This window comes from Balaenoptera acutorostrata, chromosome 2, assembly GCF_949987535.1.
Source record: "Balaenoptera acutorostrata chromosome 2, mBalAcu1.1, whole genome shotgun sequence".
Taxonomy (NCBI): Eukaryota; Metazoa; Chordata; class Mammalia; order Artiodactyla; family Balaenopteridae; genus Balaenoptera; species Balaenoptera acutorostrata.
The window spans coordinates 94350525-94375468 of record NC_080065.1 but is presented as its reverse complement, the minus strand read 5'-3'; the positions used below and the strand labels follow the sequence as shown (position 1 = coordinate 94375468).

At 34.7% G+C, this 24944-nt stretch overlaps 1 protein-coding gene across 1 annotated transcript in view; it reads left to right on the top strand.

Annotated features, from left to right (window-relative positions):
- The window catches only part of TMEM232 (transmembrane protein 232), a 255860-nt gene that overhangs the window by 40840 nt on the left and 190076 nt on the right, over positions 1-24944 (top strand). Inside the window, 5 exon segments of the mRNA XM_057538694.1 lie at positions 1195-1294; positions 3568-3722; positions 10535-10689; positions 20692-20815; positions 21758-22010. Of these exon segments, the coding sequence (XP_057394677.1) occupies positions 1195-1294; positions 3568-3722; positions 10535-10689; positions 20692-20815; positions 21758-22010 (787 nt within the window).

Sequence of the window (24944 nt, the reverse complement as noted above, 5' to 3'; positions counted from 1 at the left end):
CTCCACTTCCTTCTCATCTAACTTCAGTCTCTTGGAGAAGCATAGTACTATATCAAAGTGCTTTATGTGAAGAGATCCCTTGGCATGACATAAACATTTTATTTTTATTTATTTTTAAAAGTCGATAAATGGTGCAAGTTTATAATTTATGGATGTATTTACAAATATTCATGGTGCATTCTTAGAATTTATTTTAATGATAGAAGTTTTTGGTAAAAATATTTGGAAATCACTGCTGTAATAGAAAGTTCATGTCTTTTGATGCAGAACACACAGTCCTGGGTTTGAATTCCAGTAATGCTACTTATTTGCTTAATAGTCTTGGGTGAAGCACTGAGACTTGGTAGAATCATCTTTTGAATTTAATTTTATTTTTTTACATGTAGATCTAATAATACCCTGCACCATTGTTAAGATGTTAAGAGGATTTGCATATATATATATCTTGATAGTGATATAATGGTAGTTATTATTATTATTTGGTCCTTTTCCGTAATCTTATGATTTAGCAATTTAGGCATTTACATTCCATTTATTTCTATAGTGTGTGTTGTTTTTTCTCATTTTCTGTGAAATCTTATATATTTTTGCAGATATTTAATTTTCTGTTGTCTATGTAAAACAGTTTTAACTATACATGTATTTTAAACTTCACAGAATAAGATATGAAAGTGTGTATTTAGTAATGACGTGTGTGTGTGTGTGTAGGTGTGTGTGTGTTTTCATGAGGGAATGGGGACTTCAGTACAACATACTATGCACAGGCAGAATATTTCTCAAAACTATTGCAATCCACATTCGTCTGTATACTGAGACAAGGCACTGTGCAATGTAGTATGATATTTTCTCTTTTATTTTACTTAAAAATCCCCTTTCTATTGATTTCATGACTCACTTAAGGGGCATGATTTGCAATTTGAAAAATACTGTTCTAAAGGACATAGAACAAAATTGTATTCAGTATTGGTCATTATATGTAATGGAGAGATGATTTATGAATTTTTTTTTTTACTGAACCAGTATTTTAACCTTGATACAAATGTTTTAAAGTTATTTCAAAAGCATACAATCTCAAATGAATTTGAAATTGTTTCATCAAAAGCAAATGTAATAATAAAATGGTTTATTTTCCTTACGGTTTTTAAACATTTATTGATGCAACACAAAAATGCTTTTTTCTTTCTTTTTTGACAGATTGGCTATTTGGTCTTCTTACGACTTTTTATATATTTCCTTCATGGTCACCTGGAAAGTTTTAAACAACATTTACTTAGGCTTCAACCATATTTAAACGGTAGACTGTCTTTTATTTTCTACATTTATAAATGTTTTATGTTACTTTGAGAAGCTCAGACTATCACTATAAAGAGTATAGGCTGTATTTTATTTTTTGTGAAAGATAATAGGTGCAGTACTGAAGAGCACAGCTTCTGGGCGAGACTGCTTGGGTTTTACTTTTAAATTTCCTACTTAGCTAAGCGTATGAACTTGTCCGTGGCTCAGTTTTCTTATCTGTAATATCTAACTCACTGGGTTTCAAGAAAGTTAAATTCATATTTTAGTAAGGTAACCCTAGTGGTGATGTAGTTGCTGAACTGGAGTAAGGAGAGAGTAGACGCAGGGGGTCCATTAGCTATGACGTTCGTACAGGCAAGAGATGTTAAAGGTATGAACTTCTAAAAAGGCGATGGATAGAGTAAAGTAGTTTTGAAAAGTGTTTAGGAGATAGAAAACACTGAACTTGGTGATCCCTTGGATCTACGCTATATATAAGGGAAAGTGACGAATTCAGGATGAATCTTAAATTTTACATATTGACTAATAAGGTCAAGTTAATGGTGCTCTAAACTGAGAAAATTTTGGAGAAACATTTGGACATACTGAATTTGAAGGTCACTCAGGTGTATATACCCAGTTGGAAACATAGGTTTGGAACTAGGGAAATAAGTGAAGCCTGGGAATCACTTATTTCATGGGTGTCAACATGGATCATTTGACAGTCATCACTGTTAACGTGGATGAGATAACCTGGGAATGGGAGGTGGTGGTGGGGAGAAATTTATTCTAGTAGTAGAGTCTTGGGGAACATAAACATTTCATAGATTATTGGAGTAACAGACATCAACCAGTAGAGAAGAATTAGTAGAAAAAGGAGGGTGTGATTATATAGAAAGCCAAAGAGGGGAGAGTCAAGAAGATCAACATTATCAAGAGCTGTAAAATCATTAAACAATAGGAGGTCTGAGACGGGTGATGGGTTTCTGAAGTCAGAAAGTCATTGTTCTTGGGGGCATTACCGAGTGGAAGCAAAGTTCAGATTGGAGGTAAACAAAGGGTGAAGGGAAAGTTTAAGCATACGACAAAGGTGGTGAACTGTTTTAAAAATCTTAGCTATAAAAGGAAGGAGAAATATGTCAATAGTTTGGATGAAAAAACAAGGTCAAAAGAGGAGAAGATTAATATGTTATACGATAAGAAATCAAGAGACTCAAGATGCAAGAAAGGGAGTAATATTTGCTGGGAAAAGCCATAGAGGAGGGGAGTAGAAGGTAATAGTGCAAATGTTTTGGATACAAGTTTTGATAGGGTCTGAAACCAAGGCATGGCTGTAGATTGACAGTATAGGAATTTGTGTCTACCGTATCACTTGTTTTGCTTTCTTCATTACGTTATAAATCTCTTTTAACTCCTCACAGTGTTCAGCATAGTGATTCATCAAATATTCAGGTAGTGGTGACAAATACATTTTGAAAAATTATTTGTATAAAACCTCAAGTTCTTACACTGGCTTGTTATTGTTGATATATCGCAAGAACACCAACATTTTGTTTCATATAAGGATAACATCCTAGATATTGCCCTCTTATCACATACTGTTAAGTGGAGCCCTACTGAGTCTACATATTCATCTTCAGCAACAGGTGGATTCCTACCTGAGGCTATTAGTTACTGCTACTACCTACCCATACGGCCATCCAATAGAAGAGTGGTTATTACTAATTTTTCCACTGTGTCGATGGACTGAAACTCAAAGGTTGTTTAAAAGTTTGTAAAAAGAACAGCACAGAGATGGTTCTGTTAAATACCACACAGTCTTATGTTAAATGACATAATTGTTGCTGTTGTTAAACTACGTCTTTTTAAAAATCAACAACAATGACATCTTGAAAAGAATTAAACTGGAGAATGTTGGTTTAAAAGCAATGACATTGATTACAATATCAGAGTATCCATTATGAATAATATCTATTCTGACTTGATTTATTTTCAGCTGGAAGTTTCCAGGGATTGTTGTGTAGTAACTATACTTAATTGGTCATTCAACCATTATGTAATTGCTGTTCTGAATTATATAAACTCTTATATATGAATTATTTACCTTGTAGTTTTCTATTATACCACTAGGGGTCATACATAACATTATTAATCTTAAATAGATGGGGAAATATACAGCAGTTTCAGCCTCTAAGTACTGAATTTAATTATATTTTAATAACTAAAAGACAAATGAAATGCAGTGCGAGATGTTAATGAAATATTTCTCACAAATTATTTTTCTTACAATAGCACTTTCTTTCTCTGGAGAATTATTTTGCAAGTATCCAAACATCTTTTCAAATGTGCAGTGTATTCTGAAAATCATGGAAGTTGTATGTAAAAGAGAACTCCCTTCTCAATCAATTTTTAGCCCTGTGGAAGACAAGAATGTAGATTCTGAGATGGTGAGTATATCCTAGCGCATGATGAATCAGATCAGATTACTATGCTTAAAGAATCATGCTTGCTAATTCGGTAACATGGCTGAAGATGAATTTAGCTGCAGGGGAGGAGTGAACAGCACAGACATTAAAGTCATGTGCACATTTTCCTGGATAGTAGTTAGTAGGATCAGTAGTGGGGCATCAGTATCCATCGCTACTACTTTAAATGGAGTAATGCCATAATACCTTCTTCCTTATAGATTCCATCTCAGCTGATTAATTAAAAATTACACCATAATTTAGAATGACTTTTAAATGAACATTTTAAGATATTACATTTTTATTAAAGGGAGAGTGTGTAAAGTACAGGCTGTTAATGAGAGCAAGTGTAATATTTTTATGCTTCCATGATTCATATGTAATAACATTTAATATGCTATTAAAATCAACTGAAATTTTTTTAATGGTTCAAAATTGAGAAAGTAATACCTGGTATATGACAAATCTCCTTTTAATTTCTAACTTAGATATTAATGATCAACATTAGAGAAAACTATCTGTCCCAATTATATATAATTCCTTGGTATGTAATAAGCTATGATTATACAAACAGAACTCCGGTGTTCATATACCTTATAGGCTGATGTACTTCAAAAGTCAAACTTCAATCTTTGGGGCTTGTAATGCCTTTATTTCCTTTTCTCACATATATTCCAAAAGAAAGCAGTGAACACTTCAAAACCTTGATTCTTTTATTATTTTACTTTTTGTTATATATACTTATTATTTTGTAATTTATAAATAGAAATTTTGTTTTTCTAATAATTTCTTAAAAAGGAGAAAAATGCATTTAATATGATGCTAGTTGGAACAACTAAGGAAATTTAAGGAAAATTCTTTTTTAAAATCATTTTGCCTGTGAGCTGCCTCACAGTTTCCCTGTGCTTCCCTTGGGCCCTTTCCACAACTATCTAAAATTTAAGCCTATAAGGAGGAACATTTAACCACATCTATTTGTGTTCTTTCTAGGAGTTAGTGTTTTATTTTTGGCTCATAACTTGGTAAACCATTTATATAAAGAGTGACGTATACTAAGCCATTTGAACTATTTGGTTATGCTTACTAATGAACACACATTGCTTCATGCATAAAAAGGATCTTGTTTTAAAGTTTCAAAAATGTTTTAACAATAAATATATAACCTAAGATACTGAGCAACAGAAAAAGCACTGATTCTAAAGAGGAAGGGCCTGTTCACCAATTGACTATGTGATCCAGAGTAGGTCCATTAAGCTCTCCAAATCCCCATTTGCTTATCTTTAAAAAGACACCACCGGGTACTTCCCTGGCGGTCCAGTGGTTAAGAATCCACGCTTCCACTGCAGAGGGCACGGGTTTGATCCCTGGTTGGGGAACTAAGATTCTGCATGCTGCGTGGTGCAGCCAAAAAAAAAAAAAAAAAAAAAAAAAAAAAATATATATATATATATATATATATATATACACACATATATGAAGTGAAGGAATAACTTCAAAAAAAAAAACCACGACCATAATCATTATCATCATCGTCATATTTGCCCAAACTAATCTACAGAGTTGTTGTGAAGATTGCAAAAACCATGTGCCTTATAAATTATTAAGAGCCGTGCAAACATAAATAATAATTATTGAAAAATATACTTAGAAACTCACTTTAACTTAGGCAGTTAAATGTAATAATTTTTATCTAAGGACATGCTTACGCTGACTAAATAATTGTGCTTAACTGTGTAGTTAATTGTGCTTAACTTAATATAGTGATGATTTGAGTGTTTTTCCTTTAAACAAATAAGATCCTGTGAAATCTTGACAACGTGAGTGTTCCACTTGTGAGGCCGGCAACTTTCAGTGTTGATTCTGCTTCTCCTTGAATCAATCTGTTTTTGTCACTATTGGTGCACATACACAGCAAGGAAATGGAAGTTCACTGCTTCTATACAGTTAAGATCTACCTTGGTCTGAAGTGAAAGAGGCAAGAATGTCAACACATGAAAAGAATATATCTGCTTATAATGGGACAAGTCACGAAGTCTCTGTGCTTTTTTCCACTTTTTAGAACAAAGGGGCATAGTTTCAGTCTTTTTAAGTTCTATTTCACCTCCATACGTGAGATTCTATGAAGGGATTATAACAGAATTTAGCCTATCAGACTTACTGCCCTCCTTTGTCTACTCCCAGTACCTCATAATATAAAGAATATAAAAGGTAGTGTAGCTACAGTGCTGCTGAAAATTGCTGGTTCAGCTGATTCAGTGCTGGATGGCATATTTTAATGTTGTTCTCCAGTTTCAGCCCAATTTCTCCAGTACAGTTTAATCTAAGCCAGGCTCCCTAGTTCAGTTGAGTATTTACCCATTCAGTACCCATGTGTCTCAAATTCTGGGAGAAGTAAGGGTGAAGAAGAGAGAAAACTGGGACTGTAAAAGATATGTCTGTATTCATCCTCTCTCCCTTTATTATTCATATGCTACAGTAGAGGATTTGTGGGTTTATTCCTACAGCTCGTATCCTTCAGTAATGCTAAAGGGTCCATGACAGCATATTTTGGCCACTGTAAAATACTTTATTTTTAATATATTATAAGCATTGAAGTAGAAACATAATTTGTTTTCAAAGTGCTATTATAAAATTGCTTTAAAAAAAGGAATTCTGTTAGGATATAGGCATTAGGATACACACAATATGGGTGTTGGTTCTGTATAAGAATAGGAAATCTCCTTTCCCTGCTGCTGGGACCCATTTCTCTTTTTAATGTTCTTTCCAGCTGATCCAGACCCAGGGTTTCCATTGACTTTGACAAATGGTACACTTTAATTGGCTCTGTGAATTGCAGAGCCTGAACACTGGATTGGGTTTTCCACTCTGTCCTTTCTTTGCTCACTAGCAAAGCTGAATTTGTTAAGCACGCTTGTCACATTATAATAACATGGTTCTTTGGAGTAGGTAGATTCAAATTCAACTAAAATGCAGTAGACCATTTACTAAATAGTTGCATCCATCCTAAAGTATTGTACAAATAGTTTTCTGAAAACTAGGAAACATACAGGATTTACATTCAAATGTATTATCAGTCTCATCCTTTAGTGCTTTAAGTACAGTACTCAGTAAGCTAAAGGCACTATCTAAATTTGGGACATTTTATGCTGTACTGTAATTATAAATGGTTACTAGGAATGGGGTTAGACTGAGACACAAGTTCTTTAAAATTAGGAGCATTATCCTATGATTCATGCCCTGTTATTCAGGTAATGCATTTGTATTGAGGGGTCCTATCATGGCAATGTCAGCTATCCCCCAAATAACTGAAAACAAGGATGAAACTCAAAAAGCTGTCTTCGAGCAGCCACAATAGAGCCCATGCTTCAGAGTTCATTTTTGTTATCAAAGAGAGCCTGGGCAGACACTCAGAGCTTCTCAAATTTGCACAGAATTCAAGCTGATAGGGTTATCTGAGTTCTCAGCCAACAGCAGATTGGCAACACTCTGGTAGGTGGGCTTTCTGTCTTTAGAATGTACGCTCTGCCCACCGTTTCCACAGTGGGAGCTGTTTCCAAGGATGCAGCCTGGAGACCGTAATGTGTTGTTGAGACCATTTGGATGGTATAGGTGATTGAACCTAGTTAAAGCATCTACATAAACCTTAAGGGCAGGTGTGGAGATCTACTCTCTTGCAGCTGCCCAAGACAAGCCTCCTGTGTAAGTTTCCTTGCTTGTTGAACCTGCCACCTGCCAATCTGGAGTGCCCTGCCTCTTTCTCAGGTCTCCCCCAACCTTGTTCTCCATGTATGGGGGCCAGTTTGCAAACCAGCATAGCCCAAAGCTGGGCAGCAAGTGGGGGAGATGAAAGAACTGTAGGAAGTGGTCATAAAGCACCCCACACACCAAAAAGATGGAAGGGGAAAAATAAGTTCTAGTTCTCTGGGAGTCATTTAATGCAGTGCTCAGTGCTTTTCAAACTATCTGTGTAGAGGTTAAAAATCCCTCTATAATTTTTTAAAGAATTTTCCAGACCGTCACAGACTGATACTTTTAAAACTACAATAATAGTAAATTACTAAAAATAAAAAGAAACCAATATATAGGCATTAATTTTTTTACTAGACTGAAAAGAAAATTAACTGTCAAATTTTATAAAAGTTTCTAAATCTGTATTCTTTATTTCTATACTCTAGTTAACAGTTTGCAGAGGGGATTTATCTGCCAACCACACCTTGGGTGGGACTGATTTAGTGTAAAGGCAAAGAACTCTACACCACCTAATAGCTCTCAGAGCATTGCTTCCTCTTGGTCTGCTACATTGATGATGTACATGATGATTGTATTAAATCATATCATCATCATTATTATATTAATTCATTCTAGTTTGGCAAATACATTTTTTCTTTTGCAAAAAGTAAAAAGCAGGGAAGAAACTTTAGCAGAATTTCCATGCAAATGCTTGAAATATATAAGGATATCATTCTTAAGGATAAGAGATAATCCTCACTTATTTGGAAAATTCCCAGGTGTGGCGGGTTCAAGGACCCTTCAGGAGCACACGTGCCGTTGGGAAAACTGGTTTTATTATTTGTTGCAGAGAGAGAACACACACCCAAAGGACTATGTGATGTCTCAGTTAGAGGGTGCTAGCATAAATCTATTATAGGATTTGGACTTCGGTTGGGTGATTTGGGGAGGCTCTAAAGAAGCAGGGATTCTCTTTAGATTTGATGCTGCCAGAAAGTAGGGGCAATTCTGATTAGGTGTTTTGTGGGTGGCACAGTGACCTTTTGTCTGTGCTTAGAAACAAAAATATCAAGTGGCTTTGTGTATTTATCAGAGCAATATTGTCTGAGGTTGATATTCTGTGAGTTTATATCCAGCAGGAGAACAAAATGACCTGGCTGTGAGCGCCAGACCAGCTTGTAGTAATATTGATGTCAGATCAGTTCCAGAAGTCAGAGGCTTCTTTTTCCTTTTTCAGTGATAAGTAAAAATGGTATCATATAAAATTAAAAATCAAACTTAAATATTCTTCATTATCTAAATCCTGATCATTTCTTTACCAAAGGCTTTTGGGAATTTTCTCTGGTGATGGTGTATAAGTTTGTTAACAAGAATTTTTGACCTAACTGAATAGTCTCTAGCCATGCAATGCACAACACATGATTTAAAAAAAACACAAAGTATTGATTGTTTTAAATTAATTAGTCAAGCCATCCACAAGTTTCAAAACATATCTACCTACATATGTATTCAGAATATTTGCAACATGAGGGATGTCAGGTATCCAGGCTCAGACTGCTAGAGCAATTTGAGAAAAGAATTTCATTTATATGGGTTCCACTTTTGGGGGAGACTCTACCACAAAGCAGAAAATTGAGTTATTTAGATGAAATATGTACATTTACTGAAGTCTGCACGTCTCAGTCTGATGTCTTACGTTATTTTAGAATAAAGCTTTTTTTGGGATATTCTAACATTCTAAACACCGACTGGTTTCCATTTGCTTTTGTGGATGATTTTTCCCCTGAGTCGGTAGCCTTGTGCAGAGACTTTATCTTACTCCTGCCTTTATTGCCAGCGTCTGTGTTCCTGACATAATGTAAATCAATACGCATCTGTGAGACTTAAATAAGCAGTTGACTAGAAACTTAAAACTAAGTTTAAAATTTTAAGCTTAGTTTAAAATTTATATATGAACTTCTGGCTTTCTCTCTTAAGAGTACTCAACATGAAAACTTTCTTTAAGTATAGTCTTGATGTTATTTTGTATAGTAAATGAGAATTGTAAAATCCTTTGGAATCTCTTTAAGTGTTTCTTTTGAGCATAAAAGAATAAAATATCAGCTAAATTAGTAATTTGAGTACATATCACAGGATGTGTATTTGAATCTTTACTGTTGACAAAAATTCAATGGGAGTGCTGTGTCTAAAAATAAAATCAAGTTTCTTTGTACCAGTTACTTTAGCAGATCAGTTAAGTCTATGAAACTTAAGAAAGCACTCTGAGAAAAAAACAAATAGCCCATTTGTTTTCTGATTTTGTAGCCTTTTAAAATAGTTACTTTGCAGACATTGACCACATCCAGCTAGGCAATATTTTGATCCTTAAAGTGAAAATTCACATTTTAAAACCCAACTTGCTGTTTGATCATTGTTCAGACTTTTCCCCTCTTCCCTCCCCCAGGTGTCAGGGAGAACTAAGTCATATAGGTTTTAGGAAACACAATTGTGTCTAATAGTTGTCCCTTAGCAGATACAGGATTTTTGTCACATTGTGGAACTGATGTCATTGAACACAAGAGATCCATGTGAGAATATATTAAGAATTAAGTTCAGATTAGCAATATATACTTACAAAAATGTATTTAAGTAAATTTAAGTAAATGTATTTAAGTAATGTATTAAGAACTAAGTTCAGATTAACTATATATACTTACAAAAATGTATTTAAGTAAATATACTTACAAAAATGTGTTTAAGTAAATGTATTTAAGTAAATATATACTTACAAAAACATATTTAACTATATTAACTATATATACTTACAAAAATGTATGTAAGTAATGCATTTTGTAAGTAATACTTACAAAAAGGTATTTAAGTAAAATGTCATTGAACACAAGGGATCCATGTGAGAATATATTAAGAATTAAGTTCACATTAACTATATCTACTTACAAAAATGTATTTAAATTGCTCCACTTGGTGTAACATGGCGTAGAAAAAATATGCATTTAAAATTTATTTTCATGTTTATTCAATTCAAAGAACTCTTTCTCAGATATATTTTAATATTTTATTTACAGGAACATTTGCAACTTACTCAGGAAGGATATGAAATTAACCACCTGCTCTGGCACTGTGTTGCTGCCTGGACTTGTGTTCAGAAGAATAGTCCCCAGTTGAATAAGGTGCTTGAACATCTCATCTTTCATAAAGCACAGCTTCAAGAGAAACGCTGGTAAGAGGGATCCTATAAATCCAAAGTAACTCATGGAGAAACCTTTGTGTTTAAATGTTAAATAACCTTTGTACTTAAATGTTAATCACACCTTAGTTGACTATGAAAAAAATTTATAATCTCAGTTCCAAAGGCAAGGGCAATTTATATATTTTGTATTAGTTCATGTCATCAATAAATTGTTCTTATCTTTTTTTTTTTTTTTTGGCTAGATGAGCATGCTTGTATTGCGTTGTTTGTCTTTATTAAAGGAAACTTGCTATTGATAACTTCACTCCCACATTTAAAACATCTTTTATTTTCCAAGTTGTTAAACAACAATGAAGTACAGCTTATTATCCTTGGAGGAAATATACTAAGATTATGTTTCTTTATGCCTTATTTGTAAAGTAGAAGAGAAATGACTGATAAGTGTTAGTTTCCTCCTATACATATGTTAATTTGAAAAGGGAAAAAGAAGTCTTAAATTACTACAAAAGAGGGCATGGGTTAATGGAGGAAAGAAGAATTTTAAAGGAGTTATTTCTGAGGAAATGGATCAGAGGATATCCCTTTGCAATATTTGAGGATGATCAGAGATTTGAATTCCTTTTCCACTACTAACAATAACAATAATATGTTGTACCATAGCAAGTTACAAATTCACATGTTTTTCTTAAAATTAGTTCCAGTTTTTAAGCCTCTGGCAAGCCCACTCTGCACAACCAATTTGTATATGTAAATTCTAAGAATCTGGTATATTTCTTCTGGACAAAAGTTGTTTTCCAGTTTCATCTGGATGTTTTGGGGATTCTAGATCAAGTAAAGATTTCTGGAGAATGGCTTAGAGCATGTCTAATTCCCTTGAAATAGCCTATTTTAGAGTCTTGGAAGACTCTAACTTGATTTAAAAATAGCGAATTATATTTCAACATATAAAAGTAAATATTGCATGACTTCGTCAATTTATTTTCAAGGTATTCTAATAATTACCAAATAAACATGTTTAGATAACTGCTGAGATAGTAAAAGTGGCTGATTAAGAATATCTAATTCTGAAAGTCAAGAAATTGTTTCTTTAACCAATTTTCATTTTTACTGTGTTGCATCAAACTTGATTTAATTTTTCAATTATTTCTCTTTGATAGGTTTTTTTTTTTTAAACTTAGTATTTAATAGATTGAGGGGTTTTAGAGGTAATACAAGATTATTCTTACTTTACAAATGAAGAAACTGAGGCCAAGTTTATTAGGCTTACTGGTGACTGGAACCAGATTTCAAGGTCCAGCATAGCATTCTTTTTGGTATATCATCCCGCTTTCATTCTGGCTTCATTATTAAGGAGGTAACTGCTTAAAGGCGTCTTGTCACTGAATCCTGACTTCTTTTTCTGGGAGGACATTGTGGAAATCAAGCATGGGAGGGAAAGTCAGTGTTTAGACAATGCTGGATGAACAGAGGAGTAAATGGAAAAAAATGGTGAAACACAGTGACTGTTCATAATAGACTGGAAAAGATAATTGTTTAAAAGAGCACTGCCAAATAGTTTTGATTGTATTTCTTATATTTACTGTTTTTTTCTCTTTTTTTAAAAGTTTTATTTACTGGTTTTTTAAGAAAAGAATTTGACTTTTTTTTAAAAAGATGACTCTACTAAACAGAAATAACCTGTTGACATTAAAAATTTGTCTTTTTAAGTTAGCAATTTGACTAACTTCTCTATTAGTCAAATTTTCTGTTAGTTATAATGATAACATTATACCAAATATTGAAAAATTAATTTTTCTTTTTAAAAGTATTTTATTTATGTGACAGCCTATATAGTTTTCAAGAAGTCATTATTCCAGGCAAAACCAAACAAACTGTGATGTAATTATCAAAGTCAAACCAGAAATACTTTTACACTTATGGGAAAACTTTAATATTGGTCTTGTGTGCTCCTAAGATTAGGTACATGTGAGAAATTTTAAAAATGGACTGAACATATTTAGAATTAAATAGAAAAACTGAGGCTTCAGGCCCTGATAGTAAATTAAGACTTTGTTAGGATTTGCTAGACCAGATAGCCTTAAAATTGTGATAGTTGGTGGAAGATATCTTTGGCTTAGGACCTGAAATTCAATGCCAAGTGACTATTAATAGGAATAATGTAAGCAGTTTCATTTTCCATGCATATCAGTAAAGTACCACATAATAGAAAAATGATCAGAGATTTAAAATGCAGAGGGAGACCATTCAACTGATTGATCAAAAGAAATTTCATTAATAGTGGCAAAAAGTGCTTGGGCCAGTACTAGTGAGTGGTTTTCATCTGCCCTTCTTCGATGCTATCCATCAGCAGATAATTCATCATGTATGTCCCTGCCTGACTTCTTATAACCCCCTTTATAGAGATCATACAACACAAAAGGAAAGAAACAGAAGCCAGTGGTTTCAGCAGAGGCTGGAAAAGAATAGGCCCAGGATCCATGAAAAGACTCCAGGAAAGACTCACAGAATTAGAGCAACCTCTGCTCGATGAGAGACAGGGAATAAACTGAGGAAAGGAAATGTCCTAATTACAATAAATTATAAAATAGGGTGAAGAAGTAGAGAAAATGAGAATACACGAGCCGCTCCCAGTGTCACGCACCAGCCTTTATCTTGGAAGTTTAGCTGCCTTGTGCCGCAGATAAGCAGCTGGTTTAAGGCAGATTTCCATTTAATATGGTTAAATTTTATATGATGCTTCATACTCTCAATGCTCCACCCTGTGGTTTGGCCTTTTACAAACTGCCCCATTTGCTCTGGGGAGATAGGTCAAGCCACCGCAAAAAGCTTTCTAATTGAACATGAAAATAATGAATTGTGTTAATAATTGAATTATTAGCCAATGCGACTGCTGAGAAATGCAGCATAGCATTTCAGGAGAGCAGTATAACATATAAAATTATATCTCCCAAAGCAAAATAGCCGATTTAATCGCTCCGTGAATGTATTCCAAAAAAGCTTGGCAATTTAACATTATACCGACATTGCAAGTGTTTTCCAGACATACAGTGTTTGTGTTTGCATCGAAATAAATTGAACAAAGAATCCGCTGCTTTGTATGGGCAGCAAGGCCTTTACTTCTGGACACATCACTGCCTCTGCAATATCTATCTCCCTGAACCCCAGTAATTATAATGTCGTGTGATAGTCTAACCAAAACCCTTCAGACCAAAGTTTTCATCAATAATTCCTCTTCATGAGCTGAGATGTCAGTGAGGGTCCTCAGTCTTCTGATTCATTTCCTAGATTTCTTATTGACCCTTCAATCCTCTGAGCTAAATGTAAACATTTAGTCGGTATCAAGGGTAAATATATAATTTATGCTTTGCTACCTTACGGTGCAGTGAAAAAAGCATTCAGCTTCAGATCAGAAGGCCTGAGTTTTAGTCTTATCTCTTGCTACCTGTCTAATTTTTTTTTTAAATTAATTTATTTATTTTTGGCTGCATTGGGTTTTCGTTGCTGCACACAGGCTTTCTCTAGTTGCGGCGAGTGGGGGCTACTCTTCGATGCGGTGTGCGGGCTTCTCATTGTGTTGGCTTCTCTTTGTTGCAGAGCACGGGCTCTAGGCACGCGGGCTTCAGTAGTTGTGGCATGCGGGCTCAGTAGTTGTAGCTCGCAGGCTCTAGAGCACAGGCTCAGTAGTTGTGGTGCACGGGCTTAGTTGCTCCGTGGCATGTGGGATCTTCCCGGACCAGGGCTTGAACCCTCGTCCCCTGCATTGGCAGGTGGATTCTTAACCACTGCGCCACCAGGGAAGTCCCTACCTGTCTAATTTTGATTGAGTCGCATAACCCCTATGAACAGGGTCTGCTCAGCAGTTAAATAGAGGTAATAACCATCTCAAAGAGCTTTTGGGAGATTTAAATAAGGTAAGTAATATGAAAACACCTTTTAAACTCTGAATTTCCCCTAATACTTCATTTCCTGCTAGTTCAGATCTGAATGAATTTTTTTCGTAAACTCCTACCTACTGAATTTCTGTCTCAGTACCTGACACATGTCCTCTCCTTAAGTTAACCAACTTGGACACCTTGACTACCGTTCAGAGCAGTTCCCCTGCTCTCCACTCCCACTGTCCCCACCTTGGGTTGGGACCTTATTGTCTCATGACTTTTGTAGCTTATTAACTGGTCTCTTGGCCTTATGTTTTCTCTTCAATAATCTGTCATACTCTGCTGCCAGGGTTGCAACATAAATGTGATTATACCATTCTCCATCTTAAAATTATTTAATAAGACCTGTTTTTACATGACACAGGGGTTGCAACTCCAATCAGGGTCTCTTAACTTGCCATGATTAAAAACAAACAAACAAACAAAAAAACAAGAGCAAAAACAAAGACTGAAAGAAGGATCCTGCTACTGGGATTAATTACCACCAACTAGCCACACAGGCAGACCAAGTGCCTGAGCGGCTGGATGGAAGAAGGCAATCAGTGAGCACCTAGGCCTTCTAAGATGAAACAGCCATCATGGCCTGTCGACACTCCATCCCTTCATTCTCCCCCACTACCTTCCCTGGTGCGCCAGGAATGTTCTGTGTGTAGGAGGAAGAACCCTTTTAGCAGACAGGTTAAAGACTAGATTTTCATGTAGCCCGTCTCTTCTGAATATCAGAAATCAGGCAATGGCAAGAGAAACATATTCTTTAAACTAGTTTTCCTAAATGGTCAAAATCAGGAAAGAAATTCTGTCTGCTTTCTTCTCCATGTGCGGTGAAGATTGAGACTAATTTATTTGTACTAATTCTCCCCTCCCTAGCCTGTTAATGTAATCTTGAGTTTCTGATAACATTATAGTTAAATCATTACTTAAAATGTTCATTCTTCTCCTTAAAGAATGGTTTATATATTTATTTAATTTTGAGATCATATTTATAAAATAATTTTGACTTATTAAAATGTGTCTATTTTTCCCACTCACTGTCATCCATTTTACACTAGGATTTTCCATTCTTTTTTTTTTTTTTTTTTGGATTTTCCATTCTTAAGCTGTTAAATACTATTCCTTTCTTGGCTGGCTTGAGTAAATTTCTAAGCATGGACCTAGGTGACCTATTTCATTAGGCAAGCCCTTGATTACATATGACCCTTGGCTGAATATAACATATGTCACCATTTTTCCCCCTAAAAAGTTTAAGTACATTTTGTCTGGAAATAGGCTTCTATGCTCACAGATTTTTAATTCCCCTCTTTAAGTCTCTAAATGTTGCTATGCTGTTTCCTACCTTTTAGTTATTATGAGATGTTCAAAGCCAGTCTGCCCCCTTTTTATCTGTTTTATTTTCAATCCAGAATTTTTTAGGAACACCTTTGCGATTTGGTAGCTAGGAGACAGATGCTTCCTCCTGTGTCTCACTGACCGTCTTAGGAAGCTGCTGGGGCAAATCCTCTGCTTTACTTAGAGAGAAGCCCCCAGTGTGTGAGGCTGTGCACAAATGCTGTGGATACTGGGCCACATTTCATGCAGGATTTCCATTGATTGCTCATGGTTCACGTGTTCCCAACTCCTGCCTCTCTGTGCTTAGGGTTTTTCTTACATGGTGGTGGAAAATCCATATATGCCTGCATTACATTTTAAATCAAACTTTGGGCTTCTTGGCATTGGAAAGGTTTGCCTTCATTTAGATTACATTTTCTTCATAGTTTTAAAACCCTTAAAATGTCTTTCTTTTTTTTTTGTGGTACTATGGGTTTATTTTTCTTTATTTTATGTTTGGTTGTTTCAGAAGGAATTAGATAGTAATGGATCTCACTTTGCCAGTGGTTGTCTTCCTCTAAATTATTGAAGAATTGTTCAAGTTTGTTCCCTTCCAAGTGTCATTTTTTTGCAGTCAACTTCCTTCGTTATGAATTTGAATTAGATTTCTGTCATTTTAATTTCCTGCACCCTCTTGTTTTCTTATTATACCACCTTTCATCTCAGTATCAAGGCTTTTGTTTGTTGTTTGTTCTTCCTGGGCTTTATTAAAGATGCTTAAGAGTCTTGTAAAAATGTCTTCTGGCTCCTGGAAGAAATTACTTTCAGAGGTATGATCTTCTCTTAGTATTCAGATTGATATTCTCTTTAGCCCTTGCTATAATATATTTTTCATTGGTCTCATGTAGGGCCCCCTCCTCCATTTTCTATTTTACTTACCTCAGAACTAGGGAAAATTTATATAAACTTGTCATTTTTAAAATAAGAGGTTTGTGTTCATAGCATACATTACAGAGGTTAAAAGCTACAACACTCCACATGCAGTATCATAGGGAACTTCCTGCATTCTCCCTATTCTTTTCTATTTAACTTGTGCGGAGAAAATGCACTCCAGCATTCCCATTACAGCACTCCTCCTCCCCACCCCGTGGCCCCTTTTCCTACACACATATCCCCACAAGCACTGTTTTCTATCCTTTTGTCATCTGGAAGTTGCTATCTCTGAATAAGTATGGAGAGATGAGGATAAAAAGCGCAGAGATAATACTCTGGCTCCTTAAAAATTCAGTACCTCAAAGTTAAGGATTGGCTCTACTTTACTTAATTCTATGAGAAACATGGTAGACAGTAAAGATAATTTTTTCTTTACTTTTTTTCTTTTAACCTTCTTTTGGGAAACAAGGCTGCTGTGTTTCTTGAAGTGGCATGTGGCTACTCCTTCTTGCTGTTCTTAATCCAGCTCTATCAATTCTATGGTTTATATCTTACAGGAAATTCCCTGTAAGATAGTGACATCTGTTTCATTCTCAGTCTTCGGGATTGTGTGGATTTTTGACATTGTCAGTGTTTTCCGAAATATCTATCGAAAGTTTCAAGTAACCCTATGTAAGAGTTGCAACTTGGAGACATTTTTATTCTATCTTTTAAAATAATAATTTGGTCATAGAGGAAACAGATATAGAGGAGTAAGGAGAACCTAGGAAAACTGTTCTGAATGCTGATGTTTCTAACCTTTTTATAAGGTGGTGTGCAGACAGATATCTTTTTATGAAGCCCCTGGTTATTATATGTTAGTTCATTTATATAAGTAGAGAAGGAAGGCTGGACCACAATCAGGATAGCTGAAGTCCAGTCCAGGTCTGGTACTGTTTAGCTGTGTGCAGTGATTCACATTGATTTTAAAAGCTAACACAACATTGTTCCCTTTTTTCCACACCCTCTCCAGCATTTATTGTTTGTAGATATTTTGATGATGGCCATTCTGACCGGTGTGAGGTGATGCCTCATTGTAGTTTTGATTTGCATTTCTCTAATGATTAGTGATGTTGAGCATCCTTTCATGTGTTTGTCGGCAACCTCTATGTCTTCTTTGGAGAAATGTCTATTTAGGTCTTCTGCCCATTTTTGGATTGGGTTGTTTGGTTTTTCTGATGTTGAGCTGTATGAGCTCCTTGTATATTTTGGAGGTTAATCCTTTGTCAGTTGCTTCATTTGCAATATTTTCTCCCATTCTGAGGGTTGTCTTTTCGTCTTGGAAATGCTTCACCAGAAACACTGTTTCAATCAATGCTGCTGACTGCAAATTTTCTATACGGGAAAATGCCTTTGACAAAAATAGAATAAAAGCACCAATACTTATAAATTGAAGTTTGTTAAAAATCAAAACTGAAAATCAATGCATGTAAAAAGAAGTTTTCAAATTGAATTAGGTTAGTAATTTAAATACAGTGTTAGCTTCTTTACACTGTAAAGATGTATTTTGGAAATTCTTCAGTCTGTATTTTAGTGAAAGTGCCCTAGGTTAGGTACAGTTTTCCAGACTTAAAGGGGAACAGAAGAAACAAAACCTTATGACTATGAGGTATATTCATGGTAAAGAAGTTTTGTGAACTCTGAGACTGTCCTCTCCTTTACCTTATCATGAAACCTCTGCAATGAATACTCTGGGGAAGGACTCACCTTTGTTCATCTTGGAAAGCATCTAGACCTTTCCCTTCAGTCATCATAGATAAAAAAAATAAATAAAAAAAAAGTTACTGAACTCATATCCATTGACCTTGAAATAATAGTATTTTTGTAATTCAGTTCAGTTCAGCCTTTTGAACCCAGTCATTTTATATAGAGTATTTCATTTAAATCTCATAGTCTCTGAAAAGTAGGTTTTGCTATATTTACTTTATAGATGAGTAGATTAAGATTCAGCTAAGGTATGAACATTGCCCTTTGCCATATATCTAGTTAGTGGCAGAGCTAAGATTCCATCTCTGATTTTTCAACTCTAAATTTCATGCTTGTAAATATGTTTAAATGTATCAGCTAGGTTTTAGTTCATCTGAATGTAACAGTAACCTGACTGCAATTGCATACCAAATAGGGCTTTATTTATTGCACATAACAAGCAGGGCATTACTGATGCAGATGCTTAAGGGAATCCTCAAGATCCAGGCTTCTTCTAGCTTCCTTTTATTCCATTCTTAGTAAGTGACTTTTATCCTCATTGTTGCAGGTTGGCTGCTCTACCTTCTGGTATCATGGATGAATTTCAAGCAGGAGGAAAAGGATGAGCAAAGGAGAAAAAAGCACCTGCTATTTAAATTTAAAAATAATAGCTTATATGGAAGGCTTTCATAATATACTTTCATTTGTATCTCATTGACCAAATCTGAATGTAAGGCCATTCCAAAGGAGTCCGGGGAGTCATTTTTTAAAATTAAGTTTCTTGTGGTATAATTTACATATAATAAAATTCAAACGTTTTATGTATACAGATCTATGAACTTTGACAAATGCGTACACCTGTGTAATCACTCTCCCAGTCCAGATGTAGAATGTTTCCATCTTGAGGAAGCAACATTAACTGAGCGCTCTGCCATTTTGAACAAAATTGAGGTTTAGTTTCAAAGGAAGGAGACAAATGATATTAGGTGGGCAATAGGCAACATTGTAATACTAAGGTTAAATATTAATGTACTTAGATAATGGCTTAGAAAAGCAAAATTGAAAAATAGGAAATACCCATAGGTGGGAGAAGACTTCAGTTATTAATTAACCTAGCTTAAAACATGAACTTGGACAAATCTCCCAGATCTATTTAAGTCTCAATTTTCTAATATTTAAAAAAAAGATTTTAAAAAGTTCTTAAATGTGTCAAAAATTGTGGTTCAGATCAAAGGAGGTATTTGTGTGAAAGCACATTGAGATCTGTAAAGCTCCATTCAAATGTAAAGAATTGTCTTTATTTCTGTGGTTAGAGGTGTTTCCTTTTGAAAATGATCATGAACTTTACTCACTTGAAATATCACAGTTGTGAAATTCAAATACAATTGTAGAATATATTAACTTTTTAACTGATTAATGGCTTATAAATCAAGGCAATATGTAGCTCTAGGCAGAGGCAATTTTATATTTGCATTATTATTAGCTCTCTTTCAAACTATGTCTCTTTCAGTTGGGTAACAATAGCATTAAATGTATAATTTCCTGAAACTGTTAGAATATATGTACACTTATGGCTAACAAATTCTTATATGATTTCCCAGTTATATAATATTTTGAATCTTGACAGTTTTCCATTTAATGTGAAATATAAATTTTATTCTGAGAAATTGCACTTTTTGTAAAAATCAAATAACACTGAACTTTTAGAGTATTTAGGAAGACCATTTTTTTATTCTCTCTTTTGAGAAGAAAACACTCTCTTGAAATTCACCCCTTGGAATCAGTTGTAAAAGGTTAAATCAAAACCTATTGTGAGATTTGGGGGACACTCTAGAACCAGAGGCCTTGATTGCTTGTTATACAGGACCTGTGAAGAAATGTGATCATTTGTAATATTTATTACTCTCTGAGTTTTGTCAGAACACTACTGTGAACTCAACATCTTGCCCGATGTGGCCCTTTCCTATAAGCTTTTATCATAACTAGTGGCAAACAATACTAGTCTTTGTTGAAAATAAATGTATCTAGAAATCCAGGATAGTCATTTCTTCTGGCCTATTACCTTTTTCATTAAAAAATTATTTATTATTATTTTAAATGAAAGTCTTTGTTGTTTTGTTCATAAAATTTCCAGGTTGGATTCAGCACTGGCTTTGTTGGTCCTTGGGGAGGCTGCCAAATTACACATAGCCTGTTTGAAAGCTTTCATGGACCTAATGAGAGATTTTCTTTTAAGCATTATGTCTGTTCAGAATCAGGTAACAGTATATTGTTAATTTAGGTGTGCAAAAAGACCTAAATTGAAACAAATTTTACTTTTGTCACTATTTTAACTGTATATCATTTAGGATTTATAATGAGCATGACTTTGTAATAATAATTTTAATGAAATGTAAAGGTAAATGCATATTTACCATATATCCCAGTATAAATAGATATAGATGTAGACAGAGATCCAGAAATAGATTATACTCACATGCAGACATGCACTCACACAAGAGGGATTTTTAATTTTATTAACAAACTTCAGATCATATAGTCATATATGGTTTAGTTTCCTATTTAAAAATTTTTTGTTGTCATTACATATTATTAAATTTACATTTTAGTGAGGATGAGATAACCATTTCTCTGTTGTTGAGCTTTGAGCTTATTTCTAATTCACAGTTAATTACAAATAATGTTGAACTGGTATTCTCATCCAAAAATCTTTATCTGCATTTATGACTATTTCTTTAGAATAGGTTTATAGAATTAAATTACTGAGTGATAGACTATGAACTTTCTTTTAACGTTCTCAGGATGGCTGTCCAGATTCCTCTCCAGAAGACATAACTTTCTTGCTTTCCTATGAAAAAATGTATAAGAGTGCACACACAAGAATTGAGCTATATAAAAAAAAGATTCTTTTGCAATATAAAATGGAAAATAGTATCTCATTGGGTTAATTTATGTTCCATTGACTACTAAGGAAATTGAAAAGTTGATGTTCTGTATATACTTTTTAGCTATTCTAATTGGTTTTATGCAATCTACCCATGGAAAGCTTGTTTTTAATGAGTGCATTTTAGAAATATTAGTTGATTATGGTCTTTTAACAACTCTATAAAATTTGGAGACATTTCTTATAAGTACGGTATATAGTTCTTCATTATGGCAGAGCGTACTTTGATTGTCTAATAGCTATTTTCTCATTTTAGGAAGAAAACTGCAAGGTCGATGATTTTTCCTGGGCCTGGAATGTAGTCTACATATACATAACAATTCTTGCAGAAATCTGCTTGTATGCGGCCAATTCTGATTTGCGAAAAACTGCTTTAATTGGTTTCTGCGACTGTAGAAGCTCACAAAAAGATATTTTACCCATGGACAAATCAGAAGAAATGCCAGAATTGAGGGAAACAAGTATTTTAGGTCTTTTGGAATATTTCTCTTCAAAAATGTCAGATAATTGTAAGTAAATTATTTTTCAACTTGATGAGAAATATTTTTAAGATGTCCCTGTCTGTATATAATAATAAGCATTTTACAAAAAGTTAACATTTTGAAGTGGGAGGTAATTTTAAATTCACTAGGATTTCCTACAAATTTGGGAAGTCTATTTTATAACATGGAAATTTTTGATCAATAATTTAAAAACAACTGAAATGTAAACTAGAGTTGGTTGATGTATGATTCAAATTATATTCTTTGGAAACAAGAGATGACCTTAGGAAAACTTATGGAATGTATATAAAGTTTGTTTTATTCTTTTCCCCATAAGGCCTTCTCATCCATCGTCTCCATTTTCATCTACTGTTTCTCTTGTTCTCCCCACAACCCAAGAGCATTTCTCTTTTTTTTTTTTTTTTTTTTTAAAGTTTTACTTGATTTTATTTATTTATTTATTTATTTATTTATTTTTGGCTGTGTTGGGTCTTCGGTTCGTGCGAGGGCTTTCTCCAGTTGCGGCAAGCGGGGGCCACTCTTCATCGCGGTGCGGGGACCGCTCTTCATCGCGGTGCGCGGGCCTTTCTCTATCGCGGCCCCTCCCGTCGCGGGGCACAGGCTCCAGACGCGCAGGCTCAGCAATTGTGGCTCACGGGCCCAGCTGCTCCGTGGCATGTGGGATCTTCCCAGACCAGGGCTCGAACCCGTGTCCCCTGCATTAGCAGGCAGACTCTCAACCACTGCGCCACCAGGGAAGCCCCAAGAGCATTTCTCTTTAATCACTCAGATATTATAGTACATTCTTCGCATCTCGCATCTTATACTCCATCAGAATGTACCTGTCTTGTGTCTCAAGACTAAAGGTCATTTTCCTACTATTGTTTATGGGGGGACAATAGTAGGAAATAAATACTTTTGTTTTGAAAAGGGCACTATAGGGACAAAATTAATTCAAACGTGTCCTTTAAGGTTAACTAGAACTCTTCTTTATGAATATCATGTAGTCTATTATGTTATTATAGTCTCTTATGTGTATGACTCTCACTTCCATTAAGTTATGAGATAATTGAGATTGGAGAATCATGTCTGAATTATATTTGTATTAACCCAGTATCTACCATATTATTTAGCACACAGTAGGTGGGCGATGATGATAGTGGGGTTATAATGTAGTTAAACAAATCACTGAATTTCAAACATGATAGCAAGATTATTTGAAAGTGTGGAAGGAGGCAAGATATTGCCTTTCCTTAGAACTGTAATTCACTGATTTGGGATAAATTATGCTTGAAGATAATTTTAAATAGTAAGACTTTAGTAGCAGATATTAATTTCATTCTCAAAAACTTGCTTGCTATTTTAAAATTACTTCCAATATATAGTTTTGGTTTAAATAATAGATTGGAACTTATCATTTCGAAGTGCAATTTGCTTGACCTTTGCCCACTTTTCAAGAAGATTATGTTTATTTTTCATTAGTGCCAATTTTAAACAAATTTTTAGTCATTAGCAGATAAATTGTATTTCTCCCATGTTTATAGTATTGATAAAGTGAAGAGGTATTGCTTCTCTTGCTTTTCACACTTTTTAAAGTATTCAGAATGGTCAGAAGTCTTCCTGTATAGCAGCTCAACATATGATTTTTAACCTGCCACTAAACAGATTCATATAAAAATTGGGGGCCTTCAGTTTTTTGGCCTAGCTGTGTAGAATTAGTTCTTTCTGAAAGAAGACAGAAAGAAGACTGCTTTCTTCAGTGATGGGTCCAGAAGATTATCCTCCATGTGGAGAATCTTTCCTCCTAGAAGCCTCTTGGCCTCCCTCTGGCCATGATCCCTGATCTCTGGTAAAACCTCACAATGATAGGGTTTCATGTTTCTGTGGACACTCGAATATTTTTTCCTTCTCAACAGTCTGATTTTTTTTTTCCAGCCAGTTGATGATTTCAGTGCATTTATTTGCTCATTGTTGATCTTTCTTTGAAGTTTCTTATCTTCTCCTGAAGACTTTATTTATTTTTTAGCATCTTTACTGGAGTATAATTGCTTTACAATGTTGTGTTAGTTTCTGCTGTATAACAAAGTGAGTCAGCTATATGTATACATATATCCTCATATCCCTTTCCTCTTGCGTCTCCCTCCCACCCTCCCTATCCCATGGATGCTTTCCCTGATGTTTTTCTTATGCTTATACTTGAACTTAGCAATCAAATAGTTAAACAGTATTTTATCAATGTTTTCTCAACCCAAGTGGGAAAAGTGATGTTTCTAGCTGTGGAATACCTTTAAAGATTTGATCTGCAGTAAAGAGGAGGGACGTATCAAAGTTGTTTCCTCTACAGTCAAAAGTCAATACATTTTCTTTGACATTAGCTTCTTGTACAAGCCATAAATAATGCTAGTGGCATTTGCCTCATTAATAATTCTGAGTATTTTGAAACTCTCAATACTTAAAGCATCATTGTGATTTCTTGTGGGGAATGTTTAAAGTAAGTTGATTATCCGATGATTGTTTTGCTAAAGATGTCTCAAGAGTGTGAGAAAATTCTGCAATTTTCTTCATCTCTGCCAGAATCAGAGAAGGTACCTCTACTGGACATAAGCTTTTGGTCTCTTCTTCATGTTCATAGAGGATTTTTGGCCTTCCTGTATCAGTCACTACCATGAAAAGCCATTACTTTACATGACTATACACATGCATAGTCAAATATTTCACCAAATGATAGGGCTTAAAATTTTTCTTGATGTGATTCATTATAACTTGATTCTTTGTAGCATCACTGATTGATTTTCCCACACATGGGAAATGACTTTGTCTGGGTTGTCCCGTATGCCTGATCATTGATAATGATCACCACTTCTATCAGACCACTGAAAACAGATGGCTTCAAAAGTAGTGTCATCTGTGCAGGCCTTGTCAGCGTGATTACTGGAGAGGATAGGTCCATCTTTTTGGAAA